Source organism: Thalassophryne amazonica, chromosome 5, assembly GCF_902500255.1.
Source record: "Thalassophryne amazonica chromosome 5, fThaAma1.1, whole genome shotgun sequence".
Lineage (NCBI taxonomy): Eukaryota > Metazoa > Chordata > Actinopteri > Batrachoidiformes > Batrachoididae > Thalassophryne > Thalassophryne amazonica.
The window spans coordinates 118,038,298-118,054,640 of NC_047107.1; the positions used below are offsets into that span (position 1 = coordinate 118,038,298).

Sequence of the window (16,343 nt, forward strand, 5' to 3'; positions counted from 1 at the left end):
AAAATGGATGACAAGGTCACATGCCAAATTTTCTGATGATCTTGATAGTGTGATTGAGCTGGAATGGAGAGGCTTAGGGTCACAAACTTACAGGAAAGGTGTATCAGGTCAAGACCTCTGTCAAGTTAAAAAAAAAAAATGGATGACCCTTGACTTTAAGGTCAAGGTCATAGGCCAAAAGGTCTTGCTACCACGGCAGGAATACTGCTACCCAGAGATTTGACTGTCATGGAGGCTGAGGGGTACCACGAGCAGCCTCCAGTATGTTTTGTTTTTACTAGTGTGAGAGGTCGTGGAACTTTTTCTCTGGTACAACGCATATGTCAAAAAATAGATCGTAACGGTACACAAAAATCACTGTTCGGTGAGTTTTCAGTACAGTGGAAACAAGAAACACAACATTAAAGGTATTTTGCCAGTGTTCTTTAGGTTATTGTGTGACTGATGGCCTTTCAACATTTTTACAATTTTTTTTTATTAATTCTTTTGAAAACCATTTTTCAAAATTAAACGCAACTTATACTCCAATGTCACTTATAGTCCAAAAAATACAGTACCCACAGTTCTGGTAACACACTCATCCAGCACAAGTTTTCTTTTTAACACAAGATTGGACCAGAGTTATTTTGGTTCAACATTATCTTGCACAACAAAAACAGCAACATATTCAGTTTCCGCACAAAATATTTTACCCAAAGTTTTGTTGATAGACGAGCTCCTTCTGTGTTTCTGTGAATGTACCTAAAATAGGCCCCCGTTTTCTAATTGCACAAATTATACTCGCAGGTTACTGGCATGTAGACTATTGACAAAGTTAAAACCAAACACTTTGAATGACATAGTATATAAAAAACTAGAATTCATCACAATAAGGTGCAAACAAAATAGTGGTATCATATCAGATTTCATGATTTAAAAAAGTCAACATAAATATCATAAAAATGTTATTCTTTTCTTTCTCTATTCCGGTTCCTCCAGGTGTGCGCGCCTTTGTGAGCAAACCCGTGGCCACCAACCTGCAGTATGTGGGTGGAGCAGCAGCCATCTTGGGTTTGGTTGCTATGGCATCAGATGTAGAAGGTCTGTACGCAGCTGTCAAAGCTCTGGTGTGTGTTGTCAAGAGCAACAACTTAGCCAGTAAGGAGATGGAGCGCATCAAAGGTTACCAGGTGGGTTCATGTCCAAATCTGATGTGTGTTTGGATGCTATGGCTGATTCCAGTTCTGCCACTTCCTGAGCTTGTGGTCGACAAGACGTTTTATCTGATTACATCCAGCAAGAGGTGATGATTAGACCATATTTTCCGGAGTTGTAATGTTTCCAATGCTGTGGGTCACCAGTCCGTAAGAATCTGCTAATTTCTATTTGTTCATCTTGCTTATGTTTGGAATTCAACAGTCTTTATGGCACAAACCACAAATTGTGTGCTTCTTGCATCAATCCACTGTTAACTCCTCCAGATTGTTGTGTGCCAGCAATCTGTGTCCATTTAATATTGCGTTTGTCCAGTCTGCATTGTTTGTTGCCCAACAAATGTTTGTTTGCCCATCTTGTTTATTTTGGGAATTTAAGAATCCTTATGTTGAAGTAACAGCACAGCCTGTGGTGTGCACATCTGATGCACCGAGTTCTTGTCCATTGTTAAACTTGCCCTCAGAAAACCGCTGTTACAAAGTGAGTTCAGCTGTACCGGGGGCAGTGTTCTATGCATTTTGACCCGAAACCCGAACACTGAGTTAAAATGCATAGAACACTGTCATCTACTGGATTGGACTGCGAATAGTGGCCGACGATCACACGGTTGCTTTGTGCTGAATCACACTCATACAGAATTTTCAGTTTTGCAGTTTTTGCAAGTTTTTTTTTTTTTTTTTTTTTACAAATGAAAAAAAATAACTTATTTACAAATACACATTTATTTGTAAAAACCAACCCATATGTTATAGTAACTTGTGTGTTGTTTTTTTACAAATAAATAAAGCAACCAACCAACCAGTGATGAGAGGAGGCTCATTTTCCCATAATGTCTTTTGGTATCTGTGTGTGTTATGCTCAAACCTTCAGAATTAGCACATTACTTTCAAACTAAAAGATATGTGCGATATTTTCATTTTATGAATTTTCTGAAATTAGTTTTGTTTATAAATCAAAACCATAAGTGAAAACTCCCTTGCTTTTCATGTGTTCTGCCGCATGTCTGTGCTGTTCCATGTTTGAAGTAAATGACTCTTCCTTGCAGCAGTGGGCAGAGTGCATAAAGATAGAAGTGCTGGCTCGTTTGTGTTGCCCTTTGATTTTACTCAGAAGTGTTGGTGGTACTTAAGTCAGTAGCTGCTAGTGTACCGGAGTCAATACTAAAGGTGAACGAAACGATGACACGTTCACTGCCCAATATATCGACGTGTAAAGGTTTGATATTCCTTAGAGTCATTGTAACGTTATATTTTCTTTCACCCCGTCATAAACTTTTTTTGTCCCCCTCTCCTGTTGCCATCCCTTTCTTGCACCACTGCTTTTTTTTTTTAAATCACCACACTTTTTTCATCAGTATCAACCAGGAAGCATACCTCACTGCACAACATACAGAAAAAAAACTGCCACTTATACTTTGTCATGTCAGAAATAATTAAATAAACAGTATGCTGGAGGCCACTGCCATCAGTGGTGTTGTAGGGTAGGTCCTTATAGGTCCTGATCGGGCTGGTGATTATCACTTCCCCTGGACAGGACACCAGTCTGACACAGGTTACTTCCCCAGCCGAGACCGGTACCCATTTACAGCTGGGTGGAGTGGGACAATTTTGATTAAGTGTCCTGTCCAAGGACACAGACAGGTAGTACCAGTGGGATACAAATCTAGGTCTACTTATTGATAGACCAGTTCCTTATTCACTGAGCTACCTGCTTTACTCAGTAGTCCTACTGGTCCAGTTAAACTTATAGAATGCTGTTAAAATAATTTTTAACATTGAGAAATAAGGTGTTTGGTCTTGTCGTATGTTTTCTTGCCTTTTTCCTGTTCCTGCAGGAAATTTAATGGTGGTACAAAAACACGTGTAACTGAAAGGTTGTCTGTCACTGGTCTGCTCGCAAAACATCAACAAATGATGTTGATTTGATCAAAGTTTGAGTGTGATAACTTATTTTATGTTCAGCAGTGATGGAACAGCTTTGGTTGTTTTTTTTTTTGTTTTGTCTTGCCTGTCCCTTCCAGCTCTTGGCCATGCTGCTGAAGAAGAAACGCTGTTTACTGAACAGTCACATCCTTCACCTGACCTTCTCCCTTGTGGGAACAGTTGACAGCGGCCATGAAACCTCCATCATCCCCAACTCCATGGCCTTCCAGGACCTGCTCTGTGACTTTGAGGTGAGACACATCCTGATCTGACGCTGTCTCCAGATGTTTTAAAATGAGAGTTACGTATATAACTACGGTTCTATGAATTCTGGATGACCACCAAAGGGCGGTGCTGTAGCACCTGGATTATTCCATGCGTGCATGCGCAGAGATTGAGTCTTATACCCGCAAAGTCACGCCAGTAGGTGTGACCTGGGTGACGTCAGCAACCGTATATAAGCGCACGTTACCCAGCATTCAGTTCTTTTGGAATCTATCGCCTAGACTCCGAGTGACAACCAACTCTGGTGGTCATCCGGAATTCATAGAACCGTAGTCGTTGGTCAGAAGTACAGGAGGAAGCCCATGTTGCTGCAGTACAGATGTCAGTCAGTGGCACACCTCACAGAGCAGCCCAGGGGGTGGATATGCCTCAAGTTGAATGACATTTCACTGGAGGAGGTTGACGGTCACCGTTCCTGTAAGCTTGCAATATAGCGTTAACAACCCACCGCACCAGTCTTTGCTTGCACAAGGCACAGCCCCTCCTGGGGCCCCCATAGCAAATGAACACAGCATCACTTTTGGAAAACGCAGCTGTCAATTCAATATAACATCTAAGTGCACAAACAGGGCACAACAGGCTAGAATTAGCTTCTGCAGTAGATTGAGGGGTAAAGACAGCCAAGGTAACCGGCTGGTTAGCATGGAATGGTAAAACTGTCTTTGGTAAAATGGAGGGGTTCGGTCATAGAGTAACCCCTGACCCATCAGAATTCCAACGCACACAGTTGTCAGCAATTGACAAGGCGTGGAGCTCTTCAACATGCTTTGCGGATGAAATAGCAAGGAGGAATGCAGTCTTAATTGACAACCAGCTGAGATCACTAGCACTCAGTGGCTCAAACGGCAAAGAGCATAAATCCTCAAGAACTAATGGAACATCCCAGGATGACACACGTGCAATCCTCGGAGGCCAATGGTAAAGAGCGCCTCTTAAAAAGCGATATGTCAGGGGGTACTATCCTATTGATCGACCATCTACCATAATGTCGCGAGCAGAGACAGCGGCAACATAAACTTTAATTGTGGAGACAGAAAGACCGCTGTCAAACAACGATTGAAGATAGCTCAGCAGCACTGGCACAGGACACTGGTCAGGGTCCACGCATTGCGTACTGCACCAACGTGTAAAAAGCTTCCATCTATTGCCGTACAATGCCCTAGTGGAAGGTGCATGGGCATTCAGTATAGTCTGCACTACAGCTTGATCACAAGACTTCAACATGGAGTCTGTCCCTTCAGGGGCCACACGTACAGTTGAAGACGCTCTGGGTGAGGATGCCAAATGTTCCCATTCAACTGCGACAAAAGGTCCCTCCTCTGTGGGAGAGGCCACGGCTCTCCGCTGATGAGCGTCAGAATCATGGGGAACCATGTCCTGCTCGGCCAGTACGGGGCTACTAGCAACACTGTGTGATTGGTCATGCATATTCTGTGTAGTATCAGCGTGATCAGCGGAAGAGGAGGAAGCGCATATAGTAGACAGGCCGGCCAAGGGTGAGCCAGTGCATCCTGGCCCAGTGGGCTGTGTGGTTCTGTGAGAGAGAACCACAGGTGACAGTGTGTTGTGGCGTTCGAGGCAAACAGATCGACTTCCGCCTTGCCAAACGTGTCCCAGATCAGCTGAACCACATCCTGGGTTGAGGCGCCACTCGCCCGGCGTCAGTTTCTGACGTAAGAGAAAATCCGCAGCATGTTCTGGACGCCCGGCAGATGCACAACCCTGAGAGTCAGCATGCGAGGCAATGCCCACTGGAGAAGCTTCTGAGCTTCCCTCAGGGAATGAACAGTCCCGGTACCTCCTTGATGGATTATATGGTACACTGTCAATGTGTTGTCCAACCAAACAAGCACATGTTTCCCCCTAGGGCAGCAAAGAAGTGGCTCAGAGCTAGATGCACAGTTCTGTGTTGATGCAGCAACACAACCTGGGTTGAGGCCCAGGCTGTTGAGCCATATTTGTAAGGGGCGCAAGGACAGGAGTCCCAGAGGCACGACTGCTGACACTGCCATCAGTTTCCCCATGAGCCGGAGGAGCAGACCGTAAGTCAGTCTGGCATTCCTGCAAACATGATGGACCAAAGTGAGAATGTCATCCACCCTTTGCCGGGATGGACGAGCAGTCATTGCCAGTGAGTCGAGCACATGCCAATAAGTACCACTTGTTGGGTCAAGCTCTTTGCGAAGTTCACAGTGAGCCCTAGCTGTGACACGTGTTCCAGCAGGGTGCGAGTGTCGTTGAGTGATTGCTGCCGGCTCTGTGCGCATACAAGCCAGTCATCCAGATACGGAAGAATCCATATCCCATGAGCCTGCAAGGGAGAGAGTGCTGCTGCCACACACCTGGTGAACATACGGGGAGCGAGTGAGAGCCCAAAGGGGAGGACTCTGAACTGGTACACCTGTCCCTCGAAGGCAAACCGGAGGAATTGCCTGTGGTGAACTGACACTGGGATGTGAAAATAGGCATCCTTCAGGTTGACACTGGTAACCCAGTCCCCCAGCAAAATTGTCTGGAGAACTTCTGTTGTGTGGAGCATGTGAAAACGCAGCACTTCCACATACTGATTCAACTTCCTGAGGTCGAGGATGGGGCAAAAGCCACCATCCTTTTCTGAAACTACAAAATATGTTGAATAGAACCTCTTTACATGATCTGAACTGTGGACCCGCTCTGTGGCTGTTTAGGTTGGTGCCTGGGAGTGCCCTAATTCATCAAATTGCTGCTGAGACCGGTTAGCCTGAACAGGACGCTTCAGGGTCTGCTGGGTTGCAGGGCCAAAAACCTGACCTGGGATAACAGAGTGCGTAGTGATTCCCTGCAAGTCTCACACAGAGGGGACTGAGCCAGCCACACCTGGTGACAGGCTATGGTTAGAGTGGACATCAGTCTGCCAACCTCCCGTGACATGTAGGTGAAAGCCTGGCGCAATGCATCACTCAGGCTCTGTGTGTCAGTGTCAGCTCCATTATCCTGGAGAGACCGGAGAGTGGAGAGTGCAAGGGCAAGGTGAGATGGAGAGTTCCCAAGACGACCAATTTGAGCTGCAGTGTCATGGCTCTTGGTAAGGAGGTCATCAGTGACCCTGCATTGAGGTCGCGGGCAACGGGCCTCTGGCCGGGCAGCATCAGCAGGTGCTACAATCAGGCTACTAACAACACTATCCACTGGAGGCATGTGGTCTAAGCCATACTGTGGTGCATCAGATATTGTGCACAGTGCGCTACACTCCTGTGGCATATGGGTGAAGGATTTTAGGTCAGGCCAGCACCTCTGCAGCTCTTCAATATATGGCAATTAGGGTGGGACACTGAAAGCTGGCTTCCGAGTGTCCATAAAAAGGTGCTAGAAGAGGCAGTCTCCATGGGAGGAGCATCCACACCAAGCCAGCTGTGACAAGGCCAACTGAATGGCCTGTGTAACAATGAACAGGCCAGACTCGTATACCTGAGGAGCATCACCGCCTAAAGTGTGGGAATTCATGGTTGAAGCACAGTGGGAATGCTCCCCCTGACCTTGATGTTCAGTCCAACCTGGCGGGTCCCCGCAAAATGGTGCTGCAATTGACATCACGTCATCATCACGATGGCTGGTAGTTTGAGGGGTGTCAGCCCCTCCTTACTATAGTCACAGGAAGGTGTCAACTGTTCTGTGAGAGGAGCACCATAAGATTCAGAAGGCTGCAGAGAAAGAAGCAATGACTTTATCTGAGCAAATTCAGAGGCCAGGTTGTCAACCTTATCAGACAATTTAAAATTATGGGCACCCTTCTTCGCCGTAGCAGTAAGGGGCTCAACATGTGGTCGCTTACACAAGTGTGGTGCCAGTGTCGCAGAGGACATCTCCGCTTCAAGCCTGGACAGTCTAGCCAATCTTCTGGTCAAAAGCATAGAAACACGGTTGAAGCAAGCATAGTCTGTGAGTGCTTGTTTCAAGTGTCCATGTCCCAGACAGGATGGGCATAAAGTATCGCCATCTTCTGGGCTCAGAGGCGCCAGTCAGCTATTGCACTTATGCACCAACTCAGTAGACATTAGCGCATGTGGGTGTAGCAGTGAGACACAAAATTTTGGGTGCAGCAAGCGAGAGCACTCAGTGTCCCAGGCTCACACCCAGGTGTAAATTGTAAGAGCAGTAGTGACCGGTGGCACTCACAGCCCACAAACTGACACTAGGCATTACAAATGTAAGCCACCAAATGGCAAAGTAGCCCTGAGCTACTGTGGAAAGCTACACACAGCAGCGGGCAAACACAGCCTGTGAAAAACAACTGCTATAGGAAAAGAGCAAAAAACACTCACAAACAGCAGGGAAGTCAGAGAATACTCCACAATTGCATGTAGAACAACAGTGCCACAGGAGCGCAGACACTCATAGCACAGCGTCTGAACTCAGCACGTGGAGCAACAGCCGTAGAGCAGGAGTAAAAAACACTCAACTACAGCACAATGTCAACAAGATGTCAACAACTGGAGCAACAGCTGTAGAGCAGGAGCGAAAAACACTCACAACTACAATATAATTTCAAAGAAGACGTCAGCGAGCTGCACGTTTGAGGCAAGTGACCAGGGAGCGGAAAAAAACATTCACAGCACAGCGTCCAAACTAAGCACGTGGAACACAGCTGCAGAGGAGCGAAACCACTCGCAACAGCATCAATTTGCAAGCACACCAGTGTCAATTCAAATGCAGCAGTGGCACCAATGTTCAAGTGCCGCAGCATCAATTCAAATGCAGAACCGGCGGCAATGTTCAAGCGCCACAGCGTCAATTCAAATGCAGCAGCTGCGGCAATGTTCAAGCGCCGCAGCGTCAATTTTCAAGCGCAACAGCATCAATTCAAGAAAGCGCCAGCAAGCTGCACGTTTGGAGCAGAATGACTAGGAGCGGAAAAAACACTCACAACAATGTCCAAACTTGTAACATTGTAATATCACAGCAGCAGGAGAAACGGGCACATGGGCGCGTACAGCGCGACATGCCCTGCCATGTCCCACACACACACACACACACACACATTAGTGTTGCAACAGCTGCGGTAACAAATTAACTCGTAGGAAAAACGAGAGCAACACATCCCGCACACAATAGCACTGCCCACACACAGTAGCGGTAACAAATTAGCATGCACTTTTAGGAAAACAAGAGTGACACGTGCCACACACAACAGCGGAAAAACAAGTCAGTCCGCTCACTCGTAGAAAAACAGTTACTGAGAGCTGACGCCAAATCAGCTGAACACCCGCAGCAAGCAGGGTTACTCACCCACAGCGGTAAGCATAACAGAGTAAAGAACTCGTAGTCTTGCAGCCTCTGGAGGGTGCTTATGCACAGCTCCAACCACAGAAGGTTGCAAGGCTCTGATCAACAATTGATCCGAAAAAAAAAGGTTTGACCTTCTGCTTCTCATGCGAGAGATGGAAAAAGAGCTGAATGCTGGGTAACGTGCGCTTATATACGGTTGCTGACGTCACCCAGGTCACACCTACTGGCGTGACTTTGTTGGTATAAGACTCGACCTCTGCGCATGTGCGCGTGGAATAATCCAGGTACTAAAGCACCGCCCTCTGGCGGTCAGGAGGAATAAAATAGAAACCTCTTTAATTCTGACAGTTTATAACCTGACCTGCCAATGTTGGCTTGTTGAGTTTGTTTGGACGGTTAGAGTACACAGTATGTTTTGGGAAGGATGAGATTGTGACTGAACTTCAGAAAAGTCTTCTTGAGGCTGCAGTTTGCAGAAGTCTTAGTGGGCTCCTTGTGCTCCTCAGGTTTGGCTCCACGCTCCCTATGAGCTTCATCTGTCTCTGTTTGAGCACTTCATCGAGTTGCTTACTGAGTCAAGGTAAGCGTCTAAAGGTCCTCTTTCTTCTGGACTTAACTCTCTCTGCATTCGATATTCTTGCTTCATCCTTAAATTTGATGTTTTCTTCTGAGCAGTGAGGCGGCTAAAAATGCCAAACTTCTGAGAGAGTTTCAGCTGGTTCCCAGACTACTGCTGACTCTGAGAGACACCTCGCTCTCTCAGCCAACCATCGCCGCTATCAGCAACGTGCTGAGTCTCCTGCTGCAGGGTTTCCCCAACACTCACGACCTGCTGCGGTAAGTGACATTAACGCTATGAGCCCATGTCCCTTTCACTGTCTTGCTGGTGGATAAACTGAGCTCAGAAGTGGCGGTGAGATTCTTAGTGCCCCCCCCAGCAAGTTCATATGTTTCTTTGTATTAAAAATGTGTGCAAATAAGTACGGGCTCTGATAATGGCAATAGTCAATTTACAAATGGCTGTAATTCCTTGATGGTTAATGTAATATTTTTGTTGAACACTACAAATGAACCATGATTGTTTGATTTTAACTCTGTTGTGGTGGCGTACAGATGCACATTCATAAAAATTGTGTCATTCTCCAAACACTTTTGGACCAAACTGGATATGGACACACATACAAAACGCAATAAATATCTCACCCGTATGACATCTGTGAACTTAAAACCAGCCGAAACATTCAGCCTCATATGTATCGTAAACTGGTGCTTATGTGCTCGTACTTGCAAAAATAAGTGTTGTGCAGCAGAAAACAGAGGGAAGCACTTGAAGAATTGCATTTCCCTCCATGTTTTCTGCTGCACATCATGATTATTTATTTATTTTTAGCATGCACGTGCACCTGCGCACCAGTTATGTGCACACCTGATTAGAAATCCCACCCCAAAAAAGTTACATAACCCAGCCTGTAGGGAACCAAAATGTAAATAAGAAGCAGTGGATTAATTTCTGCTTGATTATTATTTTTTATGCATTAGTTTGTCTCTGGTAAACAAACTTTGTCCGCACAGGTTTGGACAGTTTATCTCCTCGACTCTGCCCACGTTTGCTGTGTGTGAAAAGTTTGTCGTCATGGAAATCAGCAATGAGGAGAAAATCGATGGAGGTAACTTGAAGTTACCGATTCAGTTCTGTTGTTATTGAGCACGATAGTTTGTTAACTTGCGCTTCTGCGTCACAGGCACCGATGACGATTTCGGCGGACTCCTGTCAGCAAACCTGATTCTGCTGAGGAACCGGTTGCTAAACAACTTGCTCAGACTGCTGTTTACCACCAAAGAGAAGTCCACCGTGAACACCCAGTAAGAGGAAGCTCTCTGTATGCCGCTGCGGCTGCAGATGGTCAGCTCGCCTGTCTTACACTCCGTCTCCCTCTGCAGGGCGTGTGAGGAGCTGGTGCGGACGCTGGGCTTCGATTGGCTGTTGATGTTCATGGAGGAACATCTCCACTCCAGCACGGTGACGGCGGCGCTGTGGATCTTGGTGGTGCTGCTGTCCAACCAGCCCATCCTGCATCGCTTCAAAGATGGCCTGTGTGGAGGGGGCTGGCTGGACCACACCGACTCCGTGCTCACCAACAAGATCGGCACAGTGCTAGGTGAGCATCACGCAAGGCACATCACCACCTCAAACCTCAGCCTTTACAGTCACAGTGGAACTGGTCAAGTGTAGCTAAGTTGTTTATGTTTTCAGTTCAATTTTAACAGAATATCAGAAATTATATATTGTTTTATAATGTTGAGGACTGAATATTTGTTCCTACAGTTTTTTTTTTTATAAAATTATGGCTTTGCTTTAGTTCTTTGGCTTTTTATATAATGATGAGTTTTTAATATAAAACTTAAATGTGCACGTTTTGACATCTATCCTTTTTGTACCTCAAGAAATTATGATTTTGGTTACAATATTTAAGTATTTTTTCACCAAATGTTGCAACTTAATTTTTTAATATTAGTCTTTTATATTTTATGGTTGTATCTTTTTTTGCTTATATTTTTCTGATTTTATTCTTATTATGACTTATTTTCAAAAATATCAGCGTCGCAACATTTTCTTGTGAAATTTCAACTTGCTACAAATTCTGTTATAATGTTCTCATATAATGTTCTCAAATTACACCTTTTTATTCTGAAATTACTCATCAAATTAGTCATTTATAAATATATATCTTTCATTTTAAAACAATTTTATTCTCATTTTAAATGAACAGTTAATGTATTGGGATGTCAGATCTTCTCGGAAATGTGGAATACTGCATTTTTAATCGTTATATTTTGCATAAAAAATCAATCTCCATGTAAAATTTTTATATTAAAAAATATGTTGCTTAGTTTTGACATGAAAATGTCGTGAAGGGAATGCAGTAGCAGTTTGCCATTGGAACTTCACAGATTTTAAGACCACTATAAAGTCATCTTTGTCTCTGTGTCCTGTTTTGGTGGTGGTGACACAGCTAGCAGAGTTTTTAATATTTTAATGTTTCATATTTAAAAGAAAATTGTGAAATATGGTGGATTAAACAGTTTCTTCTGTTGAAATCATGTATTCTTTTTACCCAAATTTGTATGCTAAAATGCAGGAAATCAAGGAAAAATTAACCTAAGTTACAAAAAAGTCTTCCTCTTTTGTTTTTCAGTTTGCCACTCACACCCCTGAATATATAATGATGGCTTACTAATATAAAACTTAAATGTACATGTTGTGGTTTTGGTGACAATATTTGAATATTTTCTCTCATAATGTTGCAACTTTTTTTAAATATTATTCAGTCTTTCCGCACTTATATTTTCTGATTTTTTTCTTATTATGACATCTTGTCAAAAAAGACAACATAATGCTACATTTTCTTGTAAAATTTCAACTTCATGCAAATTCTACTAGAATATTCTCATAAAATTACAACTTTTATCTGAAATGACTCATCACATAACTCAGCTTTCACTTTAAAACAATTTTATTCTCATTTTAAACTAAAAGTTAATGTAGGATAAAGACCTTTTTTTCTCTATATATTTTGATTTTGTTCTCGACTTGTCAAACTGACGTTTTTCCTGATTTTTGGCAGTAACTTTCTGTTGTTTGAGTTGTCCTGAAATCTTTGTCTGACCTGGTTGTTAGAGACATGCTAACGTCTGTGCTGTTATAATAAGTCCTGAAATCTTTGTCTGACCTGGTTGTTAGAGACATGCTAACGTCTGTGCTGTTATAATAAGGCTCAACAGATGTAGCGCCAGCCTCCGGCAGCGTTTTTTGTCAGAGTTGGCCATCTTTCACTAAACACCCAACTGCCCAGTTTGTGCACCGCACAGCGAAGGGTTTGTCTTCTCGTTTTGTCTGCCCGCACTCCCTGCTGCTTCATTCGTAGTCCATCCTCAGCCTCGAAATGATTTACGATGTCAAATGAAGTAAAACTTGAACAAAGATGTGGTATGAGACTCTGCTTTGCTATCAGTTATTAAAAAATCTTGTACATCAATTTTTCATAACATGGTGAGGTCTACAATTTGAGGAACTAACATTCACATCTAATATAGCTTCTTTTTTTTTGTCAATTATTTACAAATTTAAAACAAGTGAAATACTAATTGGTTAGCATTTTTGTTTAATGATTAAATTAATATTTAAAGGTGCTATGAATGAAATTTGCAGCCAACAAATGTTTTCTATGTAAATATTTAGTGGTGTAATGACATCCTGTAGAGAGAACGAAACAACACTCTTTTAGTGTGCGTTGCTATCTGAGCTTTTCTGTCCCTTTTTAAATGTGCAAGTTTAATGCATGCGAGTCTCGCCCTGTGAAACCGATGCCCCCCTACATTTTTAAAGCGACAGTGGTACTCTTTACCCACTGCATAGCTATTGCAATCAAGATGGCAGACAATGGCAACTTTTGGAAAATTCCTTGAAGAAACCACATTCATACCCTGAAGATGGCTCTGACCAAGGTAAATTTATATTTCATTGGGCATTGAAGATCTTCAGTCTTGTATACTTGATCATTGTCAGTGTTACAGGCATCAACTTCAGTAACAGAATTTTTTGTGTGTGTGTGTGTTGAAAAAATTAGATAATATATTTGGCGATTGATTTAACAGTTTGCTTTATATCTATTTATTTTATTTTATTTTATGTTACTCCTTTTTAATTTTAACCCCCCCCCCATCATTTCGCTTTTTCTGAAAATAGTGGCTGCAATGTTGGCAAATGTCGTACTGTCCTCCTGCATTAAGTAGAAATCCCAGAGTTTTATTCAGATTAGATAGTCAAGTCCTTATGTTTGAGTCTTTGTCATTATCTAGATCTTATTTTTCCCCATTCCAAACCCTCTCCAAGTAGTTCAGTTCCTGGATTATTTTTGTTCTTCTATAACCAGCTGTTTGGTCAGATTGAACCTTTAAAACCAAAATAAGATTCAGCTTCTCTTTTAAGGCTTAATTTTGTACTCTGTGTAATATTCAGTTATTGAATTTCTTTTTCTGTAAAAAGTGAGATTTTACAGACCCGTTTTTGAAACGAGTCCATTCTGAACGACATCAAAAATTTCAGTCTTTTCAAAACTTTCAGGCTCCATGATAGGACGTCTGTTGTAGCAGTCAGACGTGTAGGTTGTTCATTCTTATCCAAAGCCATCAAATATGGCCATCGGGTATTGCGAAGATATTTTGTCTGTCCGTCTCTTCGTCTGTCTGTGCTCAGCATAAGTCCAGTCCTATTACTGCCAGGGTTTTCAAATTCACAGGGAATATTCTTGGGACACAGACCTTGGACAAGTTAAAAAAAATGGCTGACCTTGACCTATTTTAAGAGGTTAAAATGTTACATTCTCATTTCACTCTGTTCCATTTTATTGTGGCCAGCCTAATGCACACCTGTGCAATAATCATGCTGTCGAATCAGCATCTTGATATGCCACACCTGTGAGGTGGGATGGATTATCTCGGCAAAGAAGAAGTGCTCACTAACACAGATTTAGACAGATTTATGAACAATATTTGAGAGACATAGGTCTTTTGTGCATATAGAAATGTTTTAGATCTTTGAGTTCGGCTCATGAAAAATGGGAGCCAAAACAAAAGTGTTGTATTTATATTTTTGTTCAGTGTATTTATTTTTAAATTTCATTCCAGGGATGAAAAATAGATGTTACTTGTTTTGTGCAGTATCTGTGGCAATGCATCATAACTCCATATTTTCAGGGTGTCCTGTACTCGCTGTTATTGCCAGGTTGTACATGCATGAATACAAATTAGACCCTTGGCTCACAAGGAAAATCTAACAGGCGTGACGGTTTTTTCACTTTCAAACAAGATAAATAACAGAATGAGTTGAGAGCTGCTGCACAAATTTATGTTTACTGTGTTTATGTTTAAGTAAGAATCAAAATACATAAAACCCACTGCTGATAACCATTTTTTCCCCTCAGTATGGCCATATATTGAATATTATTGAAGCGTTTTTCTTAGCCACCCATATTTTATACCTTTTCAGCAGTTTGGACAAACCTTTTAGTAAGTAATGAAATAGTTTTTGTTTTTTTTTTGTTTTTTTAGGTAAAACTGAAGTGTTGTTGAATTACTGAATACTTTGGACTACTAAAATACACCATAAATTCATATACTTTTTAATATGACATAATACATTACATTAGGAAGTCCCTTCAGCTGCTCCCTTGTTTGCACTTGGGTCACCACAGCAAATCTGAGGTGGATCTGCATGTTGAATTGGCAAAGTTTTACACCGGATGCCCTTCCTGATGCAGTTCCAGTTTACATGGAGAAATATGGCAGGGGTGGGGTTTGAACCAGGAACCTTCCACACTGAACCGCACTAACCACTTGGTCACCACCCCTACAAAAGAAAAGTTACATTAATCAGTATTTGTCATTAAAAGCAGCATTTAGTACTGCAACAATTTTGATATAAAAAGCCACAAAAGGTACAGAAGAAGCTTCTAATGGCTTATTAAAAAATTATTGCACATTTAAAGGCTGTGAATGAAATAGATTTTGAGACTCTCAAAACGTTTCTTTGTGGTCCTTCTGTTTACCTGTTGGTGGCGACATAAGCATGCACTTATGCATGCAGAACTGGTAAAGAGATCACTAAAATGTTGACTTTAAAGGAACCAGTAAGAGAAACTGTAAAATCCTATTTGTGAAATATCCACAAATTGAAATTTTTTGTTTTCCAGTTTTTCTGTCAGTCACCTGAGAACATGTCGTCAGTGAGGTCGTGTCACTTAACTTTCCTCCCACCCTCTTCAGGCTTCAACGTGGGCCGCAGTGCCGCTGGTCGCTCCACTGTACGAGAGATCAATCGGGACGCCTGCCACTTCCCAGGATTCCCTGTGCTGCAAACTCTGCTGCCCAAACACACCAATGTGCCGGAGCTGTACTTCCTGTTGATGGCGCTGTTCCTGCAGCAGCCCGTCACCGAGCTGCCAGACAGTCTGCAGGTACATGTTAGTATACCCAAGCTTCTTTCTTCATCTACTACACTTTTACACATGTGTACTGTGGATGTTCAGAGGCCATGGGCTCTTATTAGGCAAGGAAGGGCACCTCCAAGAGTACTCGACTTGGGCTCACGTCCTTGCAATCTGTTAAACCTGTTAAAGCAGTAGTGGGTTTGATCTGTACAGCCATCAAGATGAAGGTCCCGATTTACTAAAATCACACATAACGAGCGCTGCATTGCATGAGTGAACCACACGTTTGTCCTTTGGGGTGGAGACAGTTTTGCCGATGATTTACTAAAACTAATTGTGCAATTGATAGCGGGTAGTAACATAATGTCGGCAAATGAGGATTTTGTGTGCTAATGGCAAAATCAGTGCAAAATTTAATTAAATCAGCCACATGCAGGTATGCACCTTGTGTTTCCTTGCGCATGAACTTTGGTACATAAGCATGAGCATGTTCACGTGCTAGCAAGATATACAAACAATCAAATAAAGGCCAATCTCCTATTACAGACCTTTCAAGATTCTTCCACCTACAGTGATCAAGCAAAGTAGTGAATAATTATCCTGCACTCTGCCAGTGGAATGCATACAGATAGCTGTGCACGCAGACAGATAGCTATGGCATGCGCACAGACAGCTGCATGCGTTTCAC

The 16,343-nt window shown here is 42.9% G+C and overlaps 1 protein-coding gene across 4 annotated transcripts in view; it reads left to right on the forward strand.

The window, feature by feature from the left end:
- The window catches only part of wdfy3 (WD repeat and FYVE domain containing 3), a 168,797-nt gene that overhangs the window by 102,536 nt on the left and 49,918 nt on the right, over nucleotides 1–16,343 (forward strand). For 3 of the 4 annotated variants that reach the window (XM_034171177.1, XM_034171179.1, XM_034171181.1), the window contains 8 exons: nucleotides 979–1,169; nucleotides 3,215–3,367; nucleotides 9,173–9,246; nucleotides 9,342–9,503; nucleotides 10,239–10,333; nucleotides 10,409–10,529; nucleotides 10,608–10,825; nucleotides 15,492–15,688. In XM_034171177.1, the coding sequence (XP_034027068.1) occupies nucleotides 979–1,169; nucleotides 3,215–3,367; nucleotides 9,173–9,246; nucleotides 9,342–9,503; nucleotides 10,239–10,333; nucleotides 10,409–10,529; nucleotides 10,608–10,825; nucleotides 15,492–15,688 (1,211 nt within the window). The remainder of the gene's footprint in view (nucleotides 1–978; nucleotides 1,170–3,214; nucleotides 3,368–9,172; nucleotides 9,247–9,341; nucleotides 9,504–10,238; nucleotides 10,334–10,408; nucleotides 10,530–10,607; nucleotides 10,826–15,491; nucleotides 15,689–16,343) is intronic. The other variant, XM_034171178.1, reaches the window with a different exon arrangement.